A 19,653-nucleotide genomic window follows, 5' to 3' on the forward strand; every position below is an offset into this window, starting at 1 on the left:
CGACTATACCCACTCTTACTGAAAACTGCACAGCTTTAATATATTTACATCTTTTTTGAAAAACACTATCCAATTAGAGAATAATGGTGGGGGAACGAGCTGTATGCAAAGCTAGCATGGAAGATGGCACTATGGAAGTACACGTAGAACCCATTGTGTTGGCGCAGTTGTAGAGCAGGCTATTATTGGGTAGGAAAGCAGGGACATGGCATCGAAGGGAGCAGATGGAGCATTTGAGATGGGAATAGGGGTTTCTGGCAAGGGGGAGACGTGAGATACACACAGAGAATTTTTGGTATGATAGGGAATGAGATATGCCTAATAGCCTGAGGAAAAAGCGAGAGCTTAATCCAAAGGAAGTGAAAAATTGGTCCCTGCCACAAAGGAGCCAAGTAATTGCGGGGAATCCTTGAAACAGGTGGAAATGTAATCTCTAGTTAACTTGTGCAGGAGAAGGGAACAGAAGAGAGTAAGGAACTCCTTTGAGTTTTATCTGCTCTCCCAGTTGCCATTAAAAAAATATGGTGGCATGACTTGCAGAAAAACAAAAGTGATAGTTTTGGAAAATTCTTCGAGGTAGAGGTTTCTTTGTTTTGCTATCTATCTATGTAACTCGTTCCTTTTTATAAATTTATATGCATTCTGTCCAGAGTTGTTCATGTTTAGAATATGAGCGTGTTCAAATAAATTTGTTTTAGAAAATGAAATATAAATATTCCATGTTATGCCTGCTATTTATCATGGAGTTTGTGATGTGTTAAGATAGTGTTTACAATTCTCAGATCGTGATTTTGCAAAACTAAAAAACAACAAATAATTGGGGAAAAAATTTGAAGTCTCTCACTTGAGATACTGGTGTACTTTTTTCCCTTCACGGTGGTAAAATGCAAAAAAAAAAAAAAAAAACCACCCCAAAACAAAAAACCAAACAGACCCTGGGACTTCTTTTCCCATATCTAATTTTCTTCTCTGTAATAGAATTTAAGATCTTAAATATCTTTTGCTAAACTTCAGTTGCTAACGTTTAATGGATACTTTCTTTAATAGAGGGTTACTTAAGGTATATGCAAAGATATTTGATAGTGATAGAGAAGCAAAAGATTTATTATGATCTTGGAAGTGCTGTTGTCATCCTAATGCACCGTAGAAGAGTGCTGTAATTCAAATAGCTTGTGTAGTGTCAGAGGCAGTAAAATGAACCTAAGTTGTTTGAGTTGAGAGACTTGTGAAATACAAGATTATTGGCACATATAGTGGTAGTATAATTTATTAAATATACTTTACCTAAATAAGAATGTAGCATAAAGAATCTCCATTTATTTTAATCTTAATGTTGTTCCATGCAGTATCTTGTATGAATTACCAGTTACCCTGTAAAATTGCAGTAAAGTCCGTATTTTGATCATTATAGTTTATTGTGCTGTATTGTGCTACTTCATAGAATGCTATCCTATCTATGTATTTTTATTCTCTACTAAGTTGAAAAAAAATTAAATTCTTGTGGTTCTTTAATGACTGAATGTGTTTCTTCTGTGCTTCTGTTACGCTGTGTTAGTAAACATACTGTTTTATCAGTAAAGATTGAAAATTATGAACCACTTGTTGCTGATCCCTAACTTTCCAAGGGGATTATCAAGTTGAAGATAATGTGGTTCCCAGAAATGAAAATAGTTTTATTTGTATTTTTAAGGCAGAACCACTTACAGTTTCTTGATTTGTGTAATCCTTTTGCATATGTAGTCTTTGTGCTGTCATATCACGAGGCATGGATGTTTAACATACTCTGCTCTCACTGCTTTTCTGATATTTTGGCATTCCAGGTTTCTTTATTGTGTTACCTGTTCTCGGTATGCTACAAATCCTTGGATAACTTGGGTTTGTGTTATGTAAATATTAGAAGCCCAAATATTCTAGGGCTAACAATCTAAATAATCAAAGTAAGTGATCCAGGAGAGTGGAAACAGCTCTAGAGAGGTGGTGATTCATAACACACTTTCTCAGTCTTGTTTTATTTCCTGTGCATGTTTGTTATTTTAAGTTCCTTTGATTTCTCTATCTTGAAGAGCTTTTCTATCTTCCCCTGGTTTTATATTATCAATCTGAGGTGTTTGCAGTGTTGCTTCTTTTTGTAGGTATTTATACCTAATCTAGACCTAGCTTTACTCTAAAATAAGCTGCTGCTTCAAAAAGAATTTCAAAACAAGTTTAACGTTATCGCTTGTCCCACTGTATAAAATTATCTCCCTTGACTGTTTTATTTTCCACTACGTTGATTTCTTAGTAGTCATATAACTATATGTATATTCAGTAGTTTTGCAGACTTGTTTTTAAGATTGATTTATGAATACTTTTTGAGTCTTGTTCATTTTGAGAAGTTTTTGTTAGAATAACTTAACCCGTGTAAAGCGTAGGTTTTATTTCCCAAAAAATGCCTGAGTGATTCAGAAGCACAAGTGCTTCCAAGTGAGTGGGTGCTCTCTTAAATCATGCAGTCCTGGAAATCATGGTCTTTTTCCTTTATCTAGAAGTTGCCTTATGTTGCTTTTACTTATTTAAAAGTATCAAGAACCTGAAGGTGCTTCTGGAAAATGCTAGACAACCAAACACTACTATTTTCCTTTTCTATTCCTCTTAACTTTTTAGTGTTATCTCCCTTACTTGCTAGGTTAATTCTCCCTCAATTTCACAAAGTAACTTTCCTGATGTATGCAATTTTTGCCTATCCTGATTTTCCTCCCTTGCCTCTGAAGAGCCATGGAGTCAGTCGTGTTGTCTGATATCAGGGGTCTTTGTGGATAGGAGCTGCAAGAGCAGATGTGAACAGAAGGCACTGCCTTTAAAACACAGTGGTGGACTTTCAGTTCATGTAGTTCTGGCTTATTGTTTTGATCCAGGTATTCTAATTTCTTGTTGCCATGTGAATTATCTTTCTCTTTGGCAGCCGTTTAGTGTTCTGCAATCTGTTTTTGTTCTGTTTTTTGTTTTGATGGTGGTTCATCCGCATACACTATTTTTTTTCTTACTCATGGTAGATTTTCTTGAATTCAGAAACTGATCATTAAATTATCTTGGATGCTTTCTATTTAAATCAAAGACAAATGGTTTTCTCAGGAAAATAATCAAAAATAACCCTTAGAAATGTGGGTAGCTGAAGTTATTTTCTGTCTACTTTGAAGATTCTCTCTGGATTACTTCCTGGTTAGATGAAAAGGAATTCTAGGAGCTCTAAAGCATTATGGCATTTCCATGTCACAATCAAACTACATCAATTAAAATAAGGCAAACTATTTTGCTTGTGGAACATAAATGTTTGATTTGGGGAATTCAATTGATAAATGATGGAAATTTAGTAGTAGAAGTATATCTGTTAATAATGTGGATGCATCATAAAATACCAAATTTGGCAAAGATGTGGAGAGGAACAAAAAAGATCAGGCAAATGTTAAACTTTTCTACTCTGTTGCTGGCTCATAGTGGTTGCTCATGTTTTGTGAACTCTTAATTTTTTTTTGGATCTGTTTTAATCTCACTTTTAAATTGGCATGATCATTTGGAGAGCATAAAGCAAAGATTAATTTAAATCTGCTTGGACACCTGTGTATAGTTGCCTTGAGCACTGCATTTTATTGCATGCTGGTACCCTGATGCAGATGTTCTGACAGTAACTTCATAAAGAGGTTGGCATTAGATTTTGCTTAATATTCATTGAAGGTCAGCAAAAGTTAAATCTTAATACAAAAACATATGAATTTATTCTTCTGCTTTCAGTTAGGAGCCAATGTAGCAATTTCTGTTACTAATCAGTTGGTATAATTGAACTTGATACACTGAAACTTATAGCTCTTCGAAATGACATTTGTCCTACTTTAGTTTTTAACAGCCTTGGTTTGCAGTTCATATTGCTGGCTGGAATGTAAAAAAAGTAGAAGTTTAATCATGTGATGCTTCTTGGAGAAGATACGGCAGCTCCGATGTTTGGAAGTGATGAAAATTTTACAAAAAAAGATAAATAAAATTCCTAGGAGAGATGGAGGAGCTTCCTGTCAATGATGGGAGGTCAGGGTTGATAATTTGATCATTTTCAAGCTTTGTGAGGATTTATCTTCGCTTGACCATTGATTGCACTAGGAAGTAGTGAGTGTAAATCACTTTGAATTTGTTGGCCTCCAAAAACTGTAAAACTGTTAGGTAGTCTGCTGTTTGTGTAGCTAGTCCATTGGCCAGAGCTGTACACCAGAGTTTTCCACCCCTTGTCTTGGAAAGGAATAGAGAACAGAGTAATGGGGAAACTTGTGAAGTTTTTGTTTTCACTCTTGACTTTTCCTAGTGAAATGAAAATAATAAGGTACTGGGGTATGTCACTAGGCATGTAATTTTTTTTTTCCTTTCAATTTTTGTTCTGTTTTGACTTGGCATTTGTAATTGAATGATTGCAGTTGATGCTGTTTGTTTTCTTTTGGGATTAGTACCTAGTTGTGATTTGGTCTTCTATGTTATAAAAGCTTTTCTCTTGTATTCTAGGTTTTAACCCTTGAAGTTGCTGTAAGAAATGACTGTCATTCACAGTGTTTCCATTACTCTGAGTTTGTTTTATCTGAGTGTTACAGTTCAGCTTTTTTTCTTAATTTTCCCTCATATGGATTGGAACAGTGTAGCTGAAACTTCGTGCAGAAGTGACACGGTATTTCACTGACTAGTAAAAGCTAAAGAAACTAGCAGGCTATTTTTTTATCCTTAAAATATTCACCTGCTTCCAGTGAGGTTCGTAGTATTTGGATTCTTGAATGTTAATTATGCTTTTCATCTAGTCGGAGGCAATCTTCTGTGGATGTGATGCTTTATGGCTGGATTATCACTGTGTACTTTAGAAGAAACTGTTTCTGAAGATTCCTCACTTGCATTAGTGTAGCGTGCAGCTTGATGGCTACTCAGTAGTGTTGGTTTTAGCAACCCTGCAATGTGTGTTCACTGAAGTCTCTGCTCGTTTTTAATTTGATGCGTTACAAGATGAGGTTATTTATTATAGGATCTGTCACAGTCGTTTCCCTTGGTGCTAGCTGAAATCAGCTGGGTCCTTTGCTCTACCTACTGAACATCTGGGGACTGGAAGCTAAGCATTCTCGGTGGAGGTACTGTAACTCTGAAATGAGCTCCTGTTGATCAGACTGAAGTAGTGCTTGTTGACCCTCAAGGGCATGGTGTAAGGCCCATCTGTTAGGTCTGAATTTTGCCTGAGGGAAGGTTACTTCAGTTAAGGTCTAGAGGGAGTACGTTTAGCAGACATTAAAAGTATAATAGCAAATTGATTGGGCTTTTGTGCATGTGTTCCATGTCTGGCTCTACTATTTCTTGGACAGTTGCTAATGGGGGTTCATGGAAAGTAAAAAAGAAATTATACTGTTGTTCTTTTGTTTTTTTGATATTCCTTCTAGACTCCTACTGTCTGTTGTTCTGAAAGATTAACAAAAAAAGGGAAAGAAAAAATTTTGGGCATTCCATTCATTAAATTCAATGGAAGGGATTACTTGCAGTAGTGAGGAAATTCATCTCCTTGGAGAGCCAAGCGTGTGTCAGGAATGACATACGATACACCGTTTTCGTTAATGCATTAAATCACAGGCTCGTTATATTTTCATTTGCATTTAACTGTACGCAACAATTAGTGCCCAAATGCACATGTGGTAAATTATGTGGTTTGAAATTTGTGCATTTTAAATTGGGAATAATTTTGAGATTTTTTTTCTGTATAGAAAATATTGATATTTACTTGACTCCAACAATGGCTTAATTTTGCTCAGATCCTTAAAGGAAGAGAATAATCCAGGACTTAAAATGCTTGAAGAACTTTTTTTGTTCTCTATAAAGTGAAAATGACTTGCAACTTCTTAGAAGTTATTAGCTATTCATTTTTGTTTCAGCTTCAGGATTTTTTTAAAATACAATTTGGACTGGATTTAGCCAGCTAGACGCATTTGGTTCACATGCATATATAGATTGTGCAGGTACTAACCTTTTAACATGAAAGTGATGCTAAAAAAATCTTAATCATCTTGATTATGAAGATGTATTATTTCTAGCTACAGGTAAAAATAAGTCCTGAAACAGTGCCTTTGAGGTAATGATTCCTCTATTTAAGCTTGCATTAGTGTTGTTGCTTAATGAACCACTTTAAATGTCAGTATCATTTCAAAGCTGTTGATCTCTTGGTAGAGGGAAAAATTGTAGGAGGGGAAAATAGTCTGACTCTTCCGGGAAGATTCACTGTTCTCAGTTCTACCATGCTGCGCTTGGAAGGCGCTGTTTGCCAGTGTTTGCAGGCTTGGTAAAATGAGGTGTGGGTTTAGTAAGGTGTTTAGAAAGGCATTCAGTTCTTGCCTCTAGAGCTGTGATTTTTACTTCAAGTTGATTCTGGTGCTTGGATTAGGATGAAAGTAGGGATAACATAAGCTCGAAGACTATGTTGTGCTTGCTGTAACAGTTTTAAATTTTAGTAATTAGTCCGTCTTTTGAACGGTGCTTCTTAAAAACAGCTATTGTGTATGCAGGCTCTTTCCAGCAGTGACTGTTTTTGATGCTCTATTGTTTAGGATGACCCCTGAGTTGAACTCTCTGAAACTCAAATGTCTAATGTTCTTCATCAGGCTATGGTCTATAGATCCATTACAATGGAGCTGGAGCCTGCTTACAGCTTGGGAGCAAACCCAGACCTGTCTGTCACTAGCAATAGGGGAATGCCACAAGCGCTTAAGTTCTACTCGTGTCATTCTGCTTTGATAGTGGCAGTCAGGATTTAAACAGATCTCCCAGCTGGGGAAAAAGGGCTTAGAAAAAGACAGAAAAACTTGCTTTAACTTATTTAGGGTAAAAATTTGTTTCAATGTGTGTGTTTTGTTCCCAGTAGTTTGCCAGAATGTTTATGTTTTCCTTACTTTGTTCTGTTTTCTCCTCTTTGATACACGTTATTGCTTTCCCAGTTACAGGCTTTGTGGATTTCAAATGAGAAAGCAGAAGGATGTAATTTCCATTACTACTTTCCCTTTGTTAAGGAACTTTTCCCTCTGTTGGGATCGTCCCAAGCAGATAAAGAGTCAGATTGGATTGAAAAGCCCCATTCATAGATTGAAAGATGTACAGACACTATTTTAGTAGTCCAGCCCTTTTTGGGCAGAATTGATGTGCTTCCACTCCTTTGGTCAGGAAAAGACTCAAGTGGACTAGATAAGATGGTGGAGTGTGCGCACACATTTTATTCACTTGTATGTCCTGCCCTCACACCCTTTCTGAAATCCCAACAAACAAAAAAGTGGGTGAATCAGCAGGTCTAACAAAACCAGTGTTGCAGTTAGGTCTTTGCAGACTTAGCAGCAGCCACAGCTCTGACTATATAAAACTTACCATCATCTTTCTGCTTCGTCTTGAAATGGCAGGTCAAGGGTAAGAGACCTCCCAAGTCAGTGTCTACTCTGATGCTATATATACTACAAACTTTTCTCTGAAATGCTTCCTGGTATTTTCTCAGGGTGTGGAAGACTAGAGAAAACATACACATGCTTGAGCTGTACGGGATGCTATGACAGAGAGGAAAGATGTTGCTGGTCTTTCACAGATTCTCTTCACAGCCTTTACCTCTTTCCTGGGTGACCCAGAACTCAATGAGTGAGAAAGACAGAAACTAATTCTAGGCTCTCAGTACTGTGAGGCACCTGATCACCTGAAATATATTGGTTCTGGAGGCACCGAAAACAACAAAACCAATAATTTTACATTTTTATTTAATGGGTTATTTTTAGAGAAGGAATGTGTCAGGGCAGCGAGTTTCTTGCATTTTGGTGGAGCCTATGAAGAGAACCATCAGAAAATGGTGATCTCTTGTTGTGTGACTACCAGCCATTTTGTTTTATAGGCAGTTTAGCGATTTCTCTAGTAGGTCTTGTTACAGCAATATTTGTTTGTACTGTTTAATGCCTTACATGAAGTTCTTCAGACTAGAAGAAAGGAAGGCATTCCCTTTTAAATGAAATACTGATCTGTTATCACTCACCTGGGTTTGAGTTACTTTTTTTTTCCATTTCTAGACTATATCTTGAATAGATTATAGAATCATAGTCCAGTGTAGCACTTCATCCTCAATTTCCAAGAAATTCTATATGCTACTACTTGGTTTAAGTTCTATGGGCAACCTTTTTTTTATTCCGGTTTCTCTGATTCTAAATTTTGATACCGTGTATGCAACTCTAATCTGTTAGCCCTTAGCAAACACTTAGGCTATTAGAACCAAACCAAGCAAACATTTAAACTGTAACTGAATCAGCTTTCTAAGTGTTAGTGGTTTCTCAAGTCATTAATAACCCTACTTATCAGAATATCTTTTGCTCCATCAGTATTACTAGTTGACTTTTACATATATTTCTCCAAAAATAAGAGTAATTTTCTACAGGTAGGATAAGATATTAAGAAAAAGCACAAGTATTTGCACTCCTTAGGCTATAAAATTAGAGACCTGTGATTTTGTATCATAAGGTGATCAAGGTACGTTGTGTTGCATTGCAATTCCAATATGAAATAAACTCTCATGCTACAGGTTCATCAATTTGAGGTTTTTTATCTCTGCTTAGAGAAATTAAGCAGATTGTGCCTGTGAACCAGAGAAACCACACACATGTGCATGAGTGCGCACTTCTGCTCACCGCCCCCTCCCCCACCAGTTCTTTCACAGAACTTGTTCTGGGTTATGTTTTCTTGTTGCTTTCCTGCTTAAGACCAGCCTGTAAAACCAGGGAACCCTTGAGAGAACTATGCTAAATACCCCTTCATAGTCTGTCCTTGTGGTCCTCAGCACCATACCTCCTCTTAGTTGGAAGGTTTTTATGCCTATATGTGGGGTTTTTGAGAATGGTACTAATGCTGTCAGTGGATGTAGAAACTTGGACTGACTGTAAGTAGCTTGGAAGTTTGAGCTCCTACTTAAAGTACGTACTGTACTTTGGTACCTTTCAACTGTGACAAAGTTAGGGTTACTTATCCGCATGAAATGGTCTGAAGCAGCTGTTGCATGAGTGCTATATCTGCACTGCTTTGCCATCCTTGGTTAAGCAACTTCCTGTTGGAACCGCTGATCTGTGTAACATTACTGTATGCGACAGAAGTGGTCAGGCTGTGTGCCATCTTGTATGCGTTCAAACCTACTTCTAAGTACTGATTTTGAGGAAATTGTATTTGGATAACTCAGGTGTGTGTGGGGTCACATTTAATTCTGTATTCAATTTTCCTATAATCCTGTTGGTAAACTTTGCTGTCATAACACAGTTTTACAGATTTTACTTTTGGGGATAATTTTTGGCTTAGGCATCAGCTGAGGAAGGAGGGGATGTCAGTCCCCTAGTTGCATCTATTGTGGGCCTGGCATGGTGGAAAAATAGGGATTGCTTGCAACATACTTTGCACTTAAAGCTTCTGCCAATTTCCTAGAGGGATTATGATTACCCGTAGTTTTTGTTAGTGGCCGTTAAGGCTGTTGGGACTGGTAGCTTCAGCTCAGCACTAGTTGCATTCTCTTGGAAGTTTCTGGTGAATATAAAATAAGGTTTTTGGGAATGGCAGCAATACAGAACAGATTCAAAACCATATCTATAGGCTTCTTTATTTGCTAGTCGTGGATTGTGAGCTTGTATGTCATGAAAGGAACTGAGACTACTTTGCGGGGGGGGGGGGGAGGGGAGGTGGGGAGGGATCATGGAAAGCCGTGTATATTCAGGGTATAGAAAAGGGAAGAAAATAAAAAGAGTGGGCACATGGAAAAATGCTGTGTAGCAACAAAGAGCTTGTATCACTTTCATGGGTAGAAGCCACGCCATGTAAATTGTTAGATCTTTTTTTGAAATTGGGGGGAAGCTTATGACATTTGTATAGTTTTTAGGAAGTATGAATTTATTAAAGTAAAAAAAAAAATTGTTGAGAAGGTCTCAAACTTTCTTTTTAACTTGGAAAACAAAGACCTAAGAATAATGGGTCAGTTTTAATAATAGGAGACTAACAGGTTGGAAGAAGATTTTTAAGGGATCTGCGCTTGGGATATGGTAGTCAGCATTTTCATAAATGTTATCTTGCTGGTATCTCTCAGATCAGAATTTGCTCATGAAACCAAATAACTTGGGGTAGTTAAAACTAAAGCTTAACTGGAAAGTGTTGCTAAAGGGAACCTGTTACTTGGACTAAGGCAAGACATTTTATATTGATAAATGCAGTGGAATCCACGTGGTGGGTGAGGGGTGGAAATCTAAACAAGGCAAATATCTGTGATGATTTCAAAATCTATCACAGGAAAAAACTGCTAGCACAGTAGTGATTAAAAGATACAGATAACACGAGAAATTGATAGTAAAGGCTTTTAGAGCAAAAGAGCGAACATGCTAATGATATCTTCAAATTTTGAATAATGGTGTAGTTTTTGTTTCATCCTTCTCAAAGTATGTAATAGAACAATAATGGGTTTGTAAACAGTGATGGTCAAAAATATGGAACAGCACCTATACCTTTAAAAGCAGACTGCTTTAGCATAGTAATTATGTGCAAGAGGTGGGGGAGAAAAGGGATATGGTAAAAGTTAGAAAATTATAAATGTTATGTAGAGCTGAATAGGAAATGATTATTTTCTTTCTTTAAAGTAATGTAATTAGATTTTTTTTTCCTTGCATTTTGCTCAGAAGAATATGTAAAGACACCTGTGTAAAAATTACTGCTGCATACTGGTCTGTTTTAGCGAAAGTGTATTTATGCAGTCAATAGAAGTGATTCTTCACCTCTGCTTGGCACCATTAAGACTATGTCTGGATTACCGTGTCCAGTTTGGGACTCATCCCAGATACTCTTATACTGGAGAGGATCTGATGGAGGGTCTCCAAGGTGGTTAGAAGGCCGAAGCAAATGCTATACATGGAGAGGCTGAGATAACTGGGTTTCTTCAGTTTTAGGACAAGAAGGGCAGGGTTATTGCTATTTTCAGTGACCTGATAGGGAGGTTTCGCAAAGGAGGAGCCAGAGTCATCTCAGTCCTACAGCTGCCAAGGATGAGAGGCAACAGACAGAAGTTGCAACACTGGAAATTCTGATGAGATGTTGGGAAATATTCCCCCTCCCCCACAAAGAGATTAATCAGACATTGGGAAAATTGTTCAGAAAGGTAGCATAAACTCCAGCCTTTGAAAACACCCGTTAACAACTCAGCTGGACAAGACCACAAGCAATCTGATCTCACTTGCTCCTGTTTGAGCAGGAGGTCTGACCACCTGGTCTTCTGAGGTCCTTTCAAAGATGAGCTGTTCTGTAATGCTGTGGCTTTGTGGAAGACAAAAACATAAAGGTCCTAAAAGGCAGTGAACAGGTTCACAAGGTAAAAAAAAAAAAGTACATCAGTAGCTATTTAATGTCTATCCAGGAAGAACATCCATCTATGTACTTTTTGCTTATATATGGAAAGAGCATGCTCTGCAATTTTCTTCTGGTCCAGTTTGATACTTTGCTCTGTATCTGCCAAGATACAGAGCAGAACAGCTGATGAAAATGATCCCTGCTGGCCACGTATTCCCACTGCTGCTGCTGGCTTCTCTTGAAAGTTTAAAAAAAAAAAACAAAACAAACACAAACACCCCACCCCACTCCCCCCCAAAAAAAAACCCCAAACCAAAAAACCCCCAACAAAAACCAAACCAAAAAACATTAGTTTAGACCATGCATGTAATGGACACCATGCTGGGGCAGGTATGGGAGTACCTGAAACATTCTGTAGAACTTTACTGCTGTATTCTTTTTAAGGATCGGGTGTTAGCGGTGGATGCTGGGCTAGGTACAAGGGTACACTTCTGGTCTGACCTAGCATGCCTTTTCTGTTTTGCCTTTTTTTTTTTTTCCTTGTCTCCTGGGAAATAAAAATAATGAATGGCTGTTTAATGTAGCTTAAAAATGACTGTGTTAATCGCATGAGAGTTGATTTTCTGACAAGTCAGTGAATGGGAGAATTTTCCATCCCTCCCTTTTGTTGCCAGTGTCCAGAAGTTATACTGTTGAGTAATAGTAGCTATTTCCTGACTGTACATTTGTTACAGTTAAGGTGATGAACGACAATAAATATAAGTTTGTGTAAGATTTTCTTTTCAACCTGTCTAAATCTATCTGAAACAAAACCCCAGAGTGCTACGTTTTTTATTTGTTCTGTTAATGTGCAACAAATACGAACTTTCTCTTTTCTTCTTTTTTTTTTTTTTTTTGGTCTTAACAGCATAAGCAGCACTATTATGGATGTAGACAGCACAATTTCCAGTGGGCGTTCAACTCCGGTTATGATGAACGGACAAGGAGTTCCTGCCTCCTCTGCAAAAAGCATTGCATATAACTGTTGTTGGGACCATTGCCATGCTTGCTTCAGCTCCAGCCCAGACTTGGCAGATCACATTCGCTCCATACATGTGGATGGTCAACGAGGAGGGGTTGGTGTTACTTTTTGTTTTCTCCCTTTTTCTTAGTTGCCAATATTTTACTCTTTAATGACTGTAGTAAATTTTACGTTTTAAAGTATCAGTTCTGTAGCTAGTGGCAACTGAGGTTGGGCCTGCAGCAGTCTGGTATTAGGCATTCAGCTGTGTCTTTTGCATAATTCACTTGATTTGGTATTCTGTGTTTTTAGTTGAATGCCTAACTTTAAGAATGTAGTAAGTTCTTTTTAATAAATGATTTGAAGCTATCAGGTTTTTGATAGATGTACTAACTTCTCAACATCCTGAAGCTGTTGGTATATCTTTAAATGCTTATACTTGGAATTAATTTTCTTAAAACTATTAGTGTACGTGTTACTGCATGTGAACTCGGGTGAAGTTGTATCTTGATTATTTTTACGAATGGAGTCTCACTAGAGGTAAAATATATACAGAATGTATAATAGGGAAGATGTAAGACTCATTGACTTGAGACTACAGTGTCATACCAGAGCAGCTCTGTCTGTAGTACTGATGGCAAGGATACCTTCAATATAACTGCATCTAGTTTGGGTTGGTTTTGTTTTTTTTTTTTTTTAAATTGAGGTATATACATAATAATGTATATTTCAGTCTAATGCCTGGTCAAATGATGCAATTTCTGTTGGTCTCACAATTTTAATGTTTCAAAACATCTTCCAGTAGTGTAATTTCAACTCTGTACTTAACTACACGCCCCTCCCCAACCTTCCAAATTATCTTTGATGTCTGGAATATGTCATGTAAACTACCTTTACATCAAACACAAACAATCTGCCTGCCTTAGGCACTGTATGTTGCAGCTCTTTAATTTCTTGGAGAGCTAATATCAAATCTTAACCTAGAATAGTCATTATCTTTTGACTTTTTTCCTGTCACTTCTCCAGAAGTAAAATATTAGACCATTACACTTTATCTTGAGTAAGAGACTTAAATAAAATGCTAATTTGCATTACCTTAAATAATTTATTATGGAATTGTGTCACTGAGACAGCTGTGACTCTGGTTGTATTTAGCTAATGTTTTTTTGGTATGATTGAACTTTCAGGTCTGTATTTGGTGACTTTTTTCATTCCAAGCTCTAAGCAGAATCATCCATCCAGTGAGCTGGCTTTTTTTCTGTAGTTCACTTCATAGGTTCATAAAAGTGTTATATGAGTCCTGGATGAAACAATGAAATGGATGAGGTGTATTGGTATCCTGTGGGCTTTCACGTAACTGCATCTCTAGGGATCTTTGTTATCCCATTCATGACCCCTTTTCATTTCTTAAAAAGGGACTGGAAGTTTTTTCAGGGTTTTTTTATTGTATTTCTGTTCACTTACATTCCATGTGACACGATTTGTGGATATTTTTATTTAGAAAATGTTAGACTGCATTTGTCTTTCTGGAGGAGGAACTTGTTGGAAGCACCAGGCATCTAATAACTGTTGCATTCAGTTCACGCTTTTTATCCCCCTACTGGAGTTGGTTTATTTTTTGAAAAGTTCTTCAACTTGATGCTGTGAAAGGGGACTGATCCTGACTGTTTTGTTTCAAGGATTTGCCTGCCACCTGCTGGCGAGGTGTTTAAGTGGTGTTAGAAATTATATTCCTGTGGTTTTAATTGGATTTTGGATATTACTCAACTACAATGACTATACATTTGAAGAAAAGTGGGAGTAGCATCCTTGTGTGGTAAAATGTGTATTTTCAAGCTAATACTGAGATAGTGGCTCCAAACCAAACCAGATAGATCCATGGAGAGCCCAGGAAAGTTTTGGCAGAATAGTTTTACCTCCCCCAGTTTTTTTTCAAAAATATTTTGGATTCTGCCTTTTGATAAGGGTTCCCAAGAAGCCTTTCCTGGACTTCTGGTGGGTTGTTGTAAAACCAAGTGCTTGTTTTTTGGAGGGATTGCATTTCCACAATCGGTGACTTCATGGTAGTACTCCTTTGCTGAATGCCCTGTAGTCTGCAGTTGCTGATGAAAATATTGGGACAGTTACAGAGCTGTTGCAGAGTCAGGAATCTCAAATTCCAATTCTGCAGCTTCAGGGGATCTCAAAACTGAGGAGGAGCAGACATCAAAGGTTTAGGGGGTTGGGCCTTACGTGTCAGTAGATCTGGATCAGTCGTACAGACATGCAGGGTTTTCCAGTTTTGTATTAGTAAGCTGGGTCATCTATATATTATACAGCAAGTACATGGCACTCCTTTGGCTGCTCTTTTGTTTTGAAAATAGAGTCTTTTGAGATTGAGTTTTTTAATCTGCAAAAGAGAACAAGAAACTCAAATCCAATTAGTTTCCTGCAGTTCTGAAAACCTGTATTACGGACAATGCTATTCCTATGGATTGTATTTTGCTGCTACAAATCAGGGCTATACCTCCTTTCACACACTGACCTGTTGAGGAAATTCTAATGAAAGACAAGTTCATTGAGCTTCTTTAGTCTCTCAGTTATAGACACAGTGAGAGGAGAGAGAAAAGCAGCATGAGTAAGTTCTACTCCCCTTAATGCACTATTGTGCATGTGACTGATCTGTACACTGGAATCACAAAACACCCATAGACTTTGAATCCTATGAGAAATTGTAACTTTCTTCATCAGGAATTGACTATAAGGCCCTCACTAGAGGTATCCAGTATTCCATAATATAGAACTCTGGTATATAAACAACTATGTTGTAATTAAGAGTTTTCACTTCTTCATGCTCAAAGAATAAAATTATTACTTGGTTATGAGAGTAAATGATTTTATTTCTCTATCTGCTACCTAGAAAACATAAATTTGTCATTTAAATTGTTCTATCGTAATATCTGGTGGGTACAGATACTGAGTGCACACAAACTCTTTACAGTGGATGCTGTGGCTCTTGATTGTGTTTATCTGCAGGAACATCTGTTTTATATTTTATTCCAGTGACCTGCTTTTTTGAATACTTGTGGTTGTAATTATTTTTTCCTTGGTGAGATGAGAGAATTGTGTTGCAAAATAAATGGTTATTGTTCGAAATTCTGTGAAGTACTTTATATTGTGAAAACAGACTTCTTTGCTAATCTGATTTTTTTTTTTTGCTGTTTTCTTTGACTTGTGTAAACTTACCACATTTTTACTCTATTAGGTGTTTGTTTGCTTGTGGAAAGGTTGCAAAGTGTATAATACGCCTTCAACAAGTCAAAGTTGGTTGCAGAGGCATATGCTGACACACAGTGGGGACAAACCTTTCAAGGTAAGGTTCATTGTAAGATATATCATCCCTTATTTTAAGAGCAATCCTATTTATTTTTCCTAATACATTGTATTTAATTGAAAAATGCCATCACAGGAGGATTTCTTAAAAAGTATCCAGTGAGCTGAGCCTTCGTCTTTGCAATAATTGTGCCCAAAGGTCCTGTTCTGTTATGAAAACAGGTGAAGATACCATTATTGCTTCTCTATCCCTGTTTCTTTTAATCTGTAAATGGTAGGGGAGTCTAAAACTAAATAGTGCTGTAGTTCAATTTTTTTGTGCATTTTCCAGTTGAGCTGCTTGCACTGTAACAGTGAGATATTTTGCCTCATGCTTTACACTTCCATGTTAAACTTTGGATCGTGCCTGATGGTGCATGTTCTGTGCTTGAGTAAGAGCTGGTTTTGTTAACAAAATTCAGTTGAAACACAGTCAGTGACTATTTATGGTTAACCTCTCTGAGAATAATAAGGAAGTCAGGAATGCAGGACCGTTGAGCTGACTGTATTTCCTACATAGTATTTTCTAACTTTCTCTTTCTTTCTCCCCCTAATCTGTACCTGCAATTCTAGGTATAGTAGTGTTTATCATTCCCATATCCACCAATCCGTTATTAATGAGTTGCTTCATCCTCTTATGGATACAGTTGGGGCAGTTCATAGCTGTCAGTCCTGGATCACTTGATGGTAAGTCCCACCCACACTACTTCAGACTGAAGTTCTCCTTCCGTGTAGGATATGAAAATGAATTAGGGTTTATTAAGTTTAGGTAGAGTTTCATGCCTTCCTCTCCCCCACCCCCAGCCCCACCAAGTTTTAGTCACTGTTTCTCTACTTCCTTCTCCTCTCTTTCTTCTCAGGTAATATCTTCTGGCTTTTTTTTTTATTTATTTTTCAGGCAGTTTTATTAATAAAAAATACTTTTCTGTTACAGTGATGTCTTCCAGAAGTTACTTCTCCTCACAGCTTATAATAGTAGTTGTGACAGAAAACAAAATTAAACTCAAAACCTACAGAGTAAAAACTGTGTTGCAGGTGAAAAAGTTTTTTAGTAAAGGTTAGATTTTTTTTTTTCCATACTGAACTGTGTAGTTTAGTCTGAAAATTTCTGACTGAGAGGTGAATAACAACAGGAAACTTGCTCTTGAGGTTGCGATAGCCTTTGTTCAAAAGAATAAGGTTAGAATGCTCTTGGAAGTGTAGCAAAAGGGTCATAGATCCCTCAAAGTTTGCAGAGATGGTTGTTCCAGCAGCTGATCTAATCTTAAGTGTTAATCCCTGAATAAAATAAAACAAAACAAAACAAACCCTAGTCATCAGGAAGCTTGTAGCTTAGGTCGTCTCATTTTGAATTAAATATTCTATATACCTTAAAGTATAATTGCAAGCTTTGATCTTGAAGGAAAGTCTTTCAGTAGGTAATTTGTATACTTGGTCTAGATCAAAGAAACTCCATTTCAGAGACATTGGGTTTAAAAGAGGTGGGCATAGCTCAGAAATACCAGTAGTACTTTGGAGTCTGTCAGAGTTACCTAGCAGTCAGTAAAAGGCGGTATCCCAGTTCTTTCCTAGGCTGGTCACAGCTAGAGCCCTAAAATGTAAAACAATTAGTTCTGATAATAATCATCTTGTGTTAAATGTGTTGTTTCACTAGCTGATTTTCTGTACTTCCTGGTCGTACTAAGGGAAAGAACAAAACGCAGGCTAGGATTGCAGTAGTTAATCATCATGGCTCAATGTCTGTCACTTCAGCATTTTTTTTCCTACTGTTGTCTTCAGTCCCTCTGTTTGTTTTTTATCTCTGTGTTTCTCAATCTGTTCCTGCGGGCTTTGAATGGAGGGTAATTGTGGTCTGAGTAGAATTTTGCAACATCTTTTGTTCCCCTGTCATTTATGCTGAATATAGGCTTCAGGGCTCACATGAGGTAGCCAAGTATGTAAGTGTCTGTGTTAGCAACCTATTAATTAACTAGCCCCCTTTCCTTGCTTCTTTTCTTTTACAAGCTTTTGAAATCTACTGTGATACAAAAACACTTAAGAAAGTGTTGGATATTAGTCTTGACTGGTCCAAGAACAGCCATTACTAATTGTTTTATGGCAGTCATTCAAAAACAGAGCAAATGTTTCTGTTTGCGTTTAGCTGTTCTTATAAATCTTAATTGCTCACCTTTTAGGGAAAGCCAAATTTTTTCAAGTCAGATTTGGATTAAGGACCTCTTGTTCTTGATGATTACTGCAGACAAAATATCTCCCAAAACCTAAATTACAAATGAAATTTCTGTTGCCTCATGAGAATACACTTGAGTTCTAGCATAACAGAAGGAATCTGTCATTTTAGAGAACTTGCTGAAAATACCTAGTCATTCAGTGTTTTATTTAAAAAAAGGAAAAAAAAATCAGGATTTTTGAGGAAAGCTGTAAAAGGCAGTAATGGAAATAATATAGCTGTATGCTGTTGTCTGAAGAACTGCTGTTCAGGATGTTTTTAAGAAAAGCAAAGAACGGTAGCTAGGAAAGTGACAATTAAAAGCATGGAAAATTTACTTTTGTAAAGGTAAAAGAACACTATAATCATTTAATGAACACAGAGGAGAGTAATAAACGTATGGCAGGTTGCTATATTCCTATGCCTCTAGTTAAAATAAGAGACAAGTATTTTCTTAAATTGAAAGGCAGTTGGTGACTGTCTCAGGTATAAAGCTCTTTTTTTTGCATTAGAACTACTCTGTTGAAGGATATGAAGGATATGTCCCTGTCCTGTCACCCTTTTGCCTGCAAGTGGACTCATTTTACGTAGTTGCCCATTTTGGGTTTAATTTTCTGTTTTTGAGGTACACGTGGTGATGTCCTTTGATTAAGAGCTGTATTTGGCTGTAAATAAGCTGCTGTGCTTTCATATTAAAAGGTCTTTGTGGGTTTACCTGCCCTTTCCATGCATTCATATAAACTTTGTGACTGTGTAGTTCATTTGTCACAGAAATGAACCCAATTCTAAATTACAAAGGCAAAATGTTTCATATTTTCATAAGTTTCTCCTGTTTTTTCTGTTTGTGTAGTTTAGCGTGTCCTCTTCAGCATTAATATTGCAATACCTCTGTCACGGAAAAGGTGAATTTCCTTATGAATACGTATTTTTGAAACCGTTGTTATGCTAGCTCTGTTTTTATATGGGGCAATTTCCTGGTAGTGTATGTCCAGCTCATAAGGAGGAGTCATTTTATATCTGAGTCATCTGCTGAACTAAGGGGGGGGGGGGGAAAGAAGATGCCCTAGATACCCAGTTCCCCTTTAGTCATCAAAATGCTTTTCCGTTTATTCCCTCCCCTTTTTTCTAAGTTTTTAATACTGTTGGCCTTGGGTTTCATGGGGAACACATGGATGGATTTTTTCGCTTGGTTTTTTGAGGCCATCATCACTAAGTTCTGTTATTGATGAAGTATCTTTTCCTAGGGCACCCACCAATCCCTTCACCAAAGAAAAAGTGTCCATTAAATGAGACATAGTTACCATTCATTGCAGCTAGTTCTCAGTCTGTAGTCAAATACTACTTCCGCAAAGCAGCATGCTTTTCCAATCCTACTTTTGGTAAGCACCATTTCCTAGATTTGTTTTTCATGTCAAGAAGAATAAACAAACAAACTGGCCTTCCAGAACATGTTTCTGGTTGAGAACTTGCCAGCCTTCCTCAGCCCACTGTTTGGTATTTTTGAAGTTACGCTGCTGCTCTTAATACCTGAAGTTCATTGCTCTTGTGCTGCTGGAAGTTTTCTCTTTGCTTGTTGCAGTCTGATTCTAGCCATCCTTTCATCGTTTTTTTTCTTCTTTTTTTTTTGTCATTGTAGACATGAACTTCATATAGGTATTCTCAGAGCATGTAATTGTTTCTCTGAAGACATTTAGTATGTTCATGTTTGTGTATGATTTTACATCCAGAG

General features: G+C 37.2%; 1 protein-coding gene across 4 annotated transcripts in view; it reads left to right on the forward strand.

Annotated features, from left to right (window-relative positions):
• The window catches only part of AEBP2 (AE binding protein 2), a 52,677-nt gene that overhangs the window by 6,905 nt on the left and 26,119 nt on the right, over positions 1 to 19,653 (forward strand). For all 4 annotated transcript variants that reach the window (XM_087766077.1, XM_087766074.1, XM_087766076.1 and 1 more), the window contains exons 2-3: positions 12,275 to 12,482; positions 15,612 to 15,719. In XM_087766077.1, coding sequence (XP_087622203.1) covers positions 12,275 to 12,482; positions 15,612 to 15,719 — 316 coding nt within the window. The remainder of the gene's footprint in view (positions 1 to 12,274; positions 12,483 to 15,611; positions 15,720 to 19,653) is intronic.

Source organism: Nipponia nippon, unplaced genomic scaffold (assembly GCF_047370975.1).
Source record: "Nipponia nippon isolate SJK-2023a ecotype South Korea unplaced genomic scaffold, ASM4737097v1 scaffold_3, whole genome shotgun sequence".
Lineage (NCBI taxonomy): Eukaryota > Metazoa > Chordata > Aves > Pelecaniformes > Threskiornithidae > Nipponia > Nipponia nippon.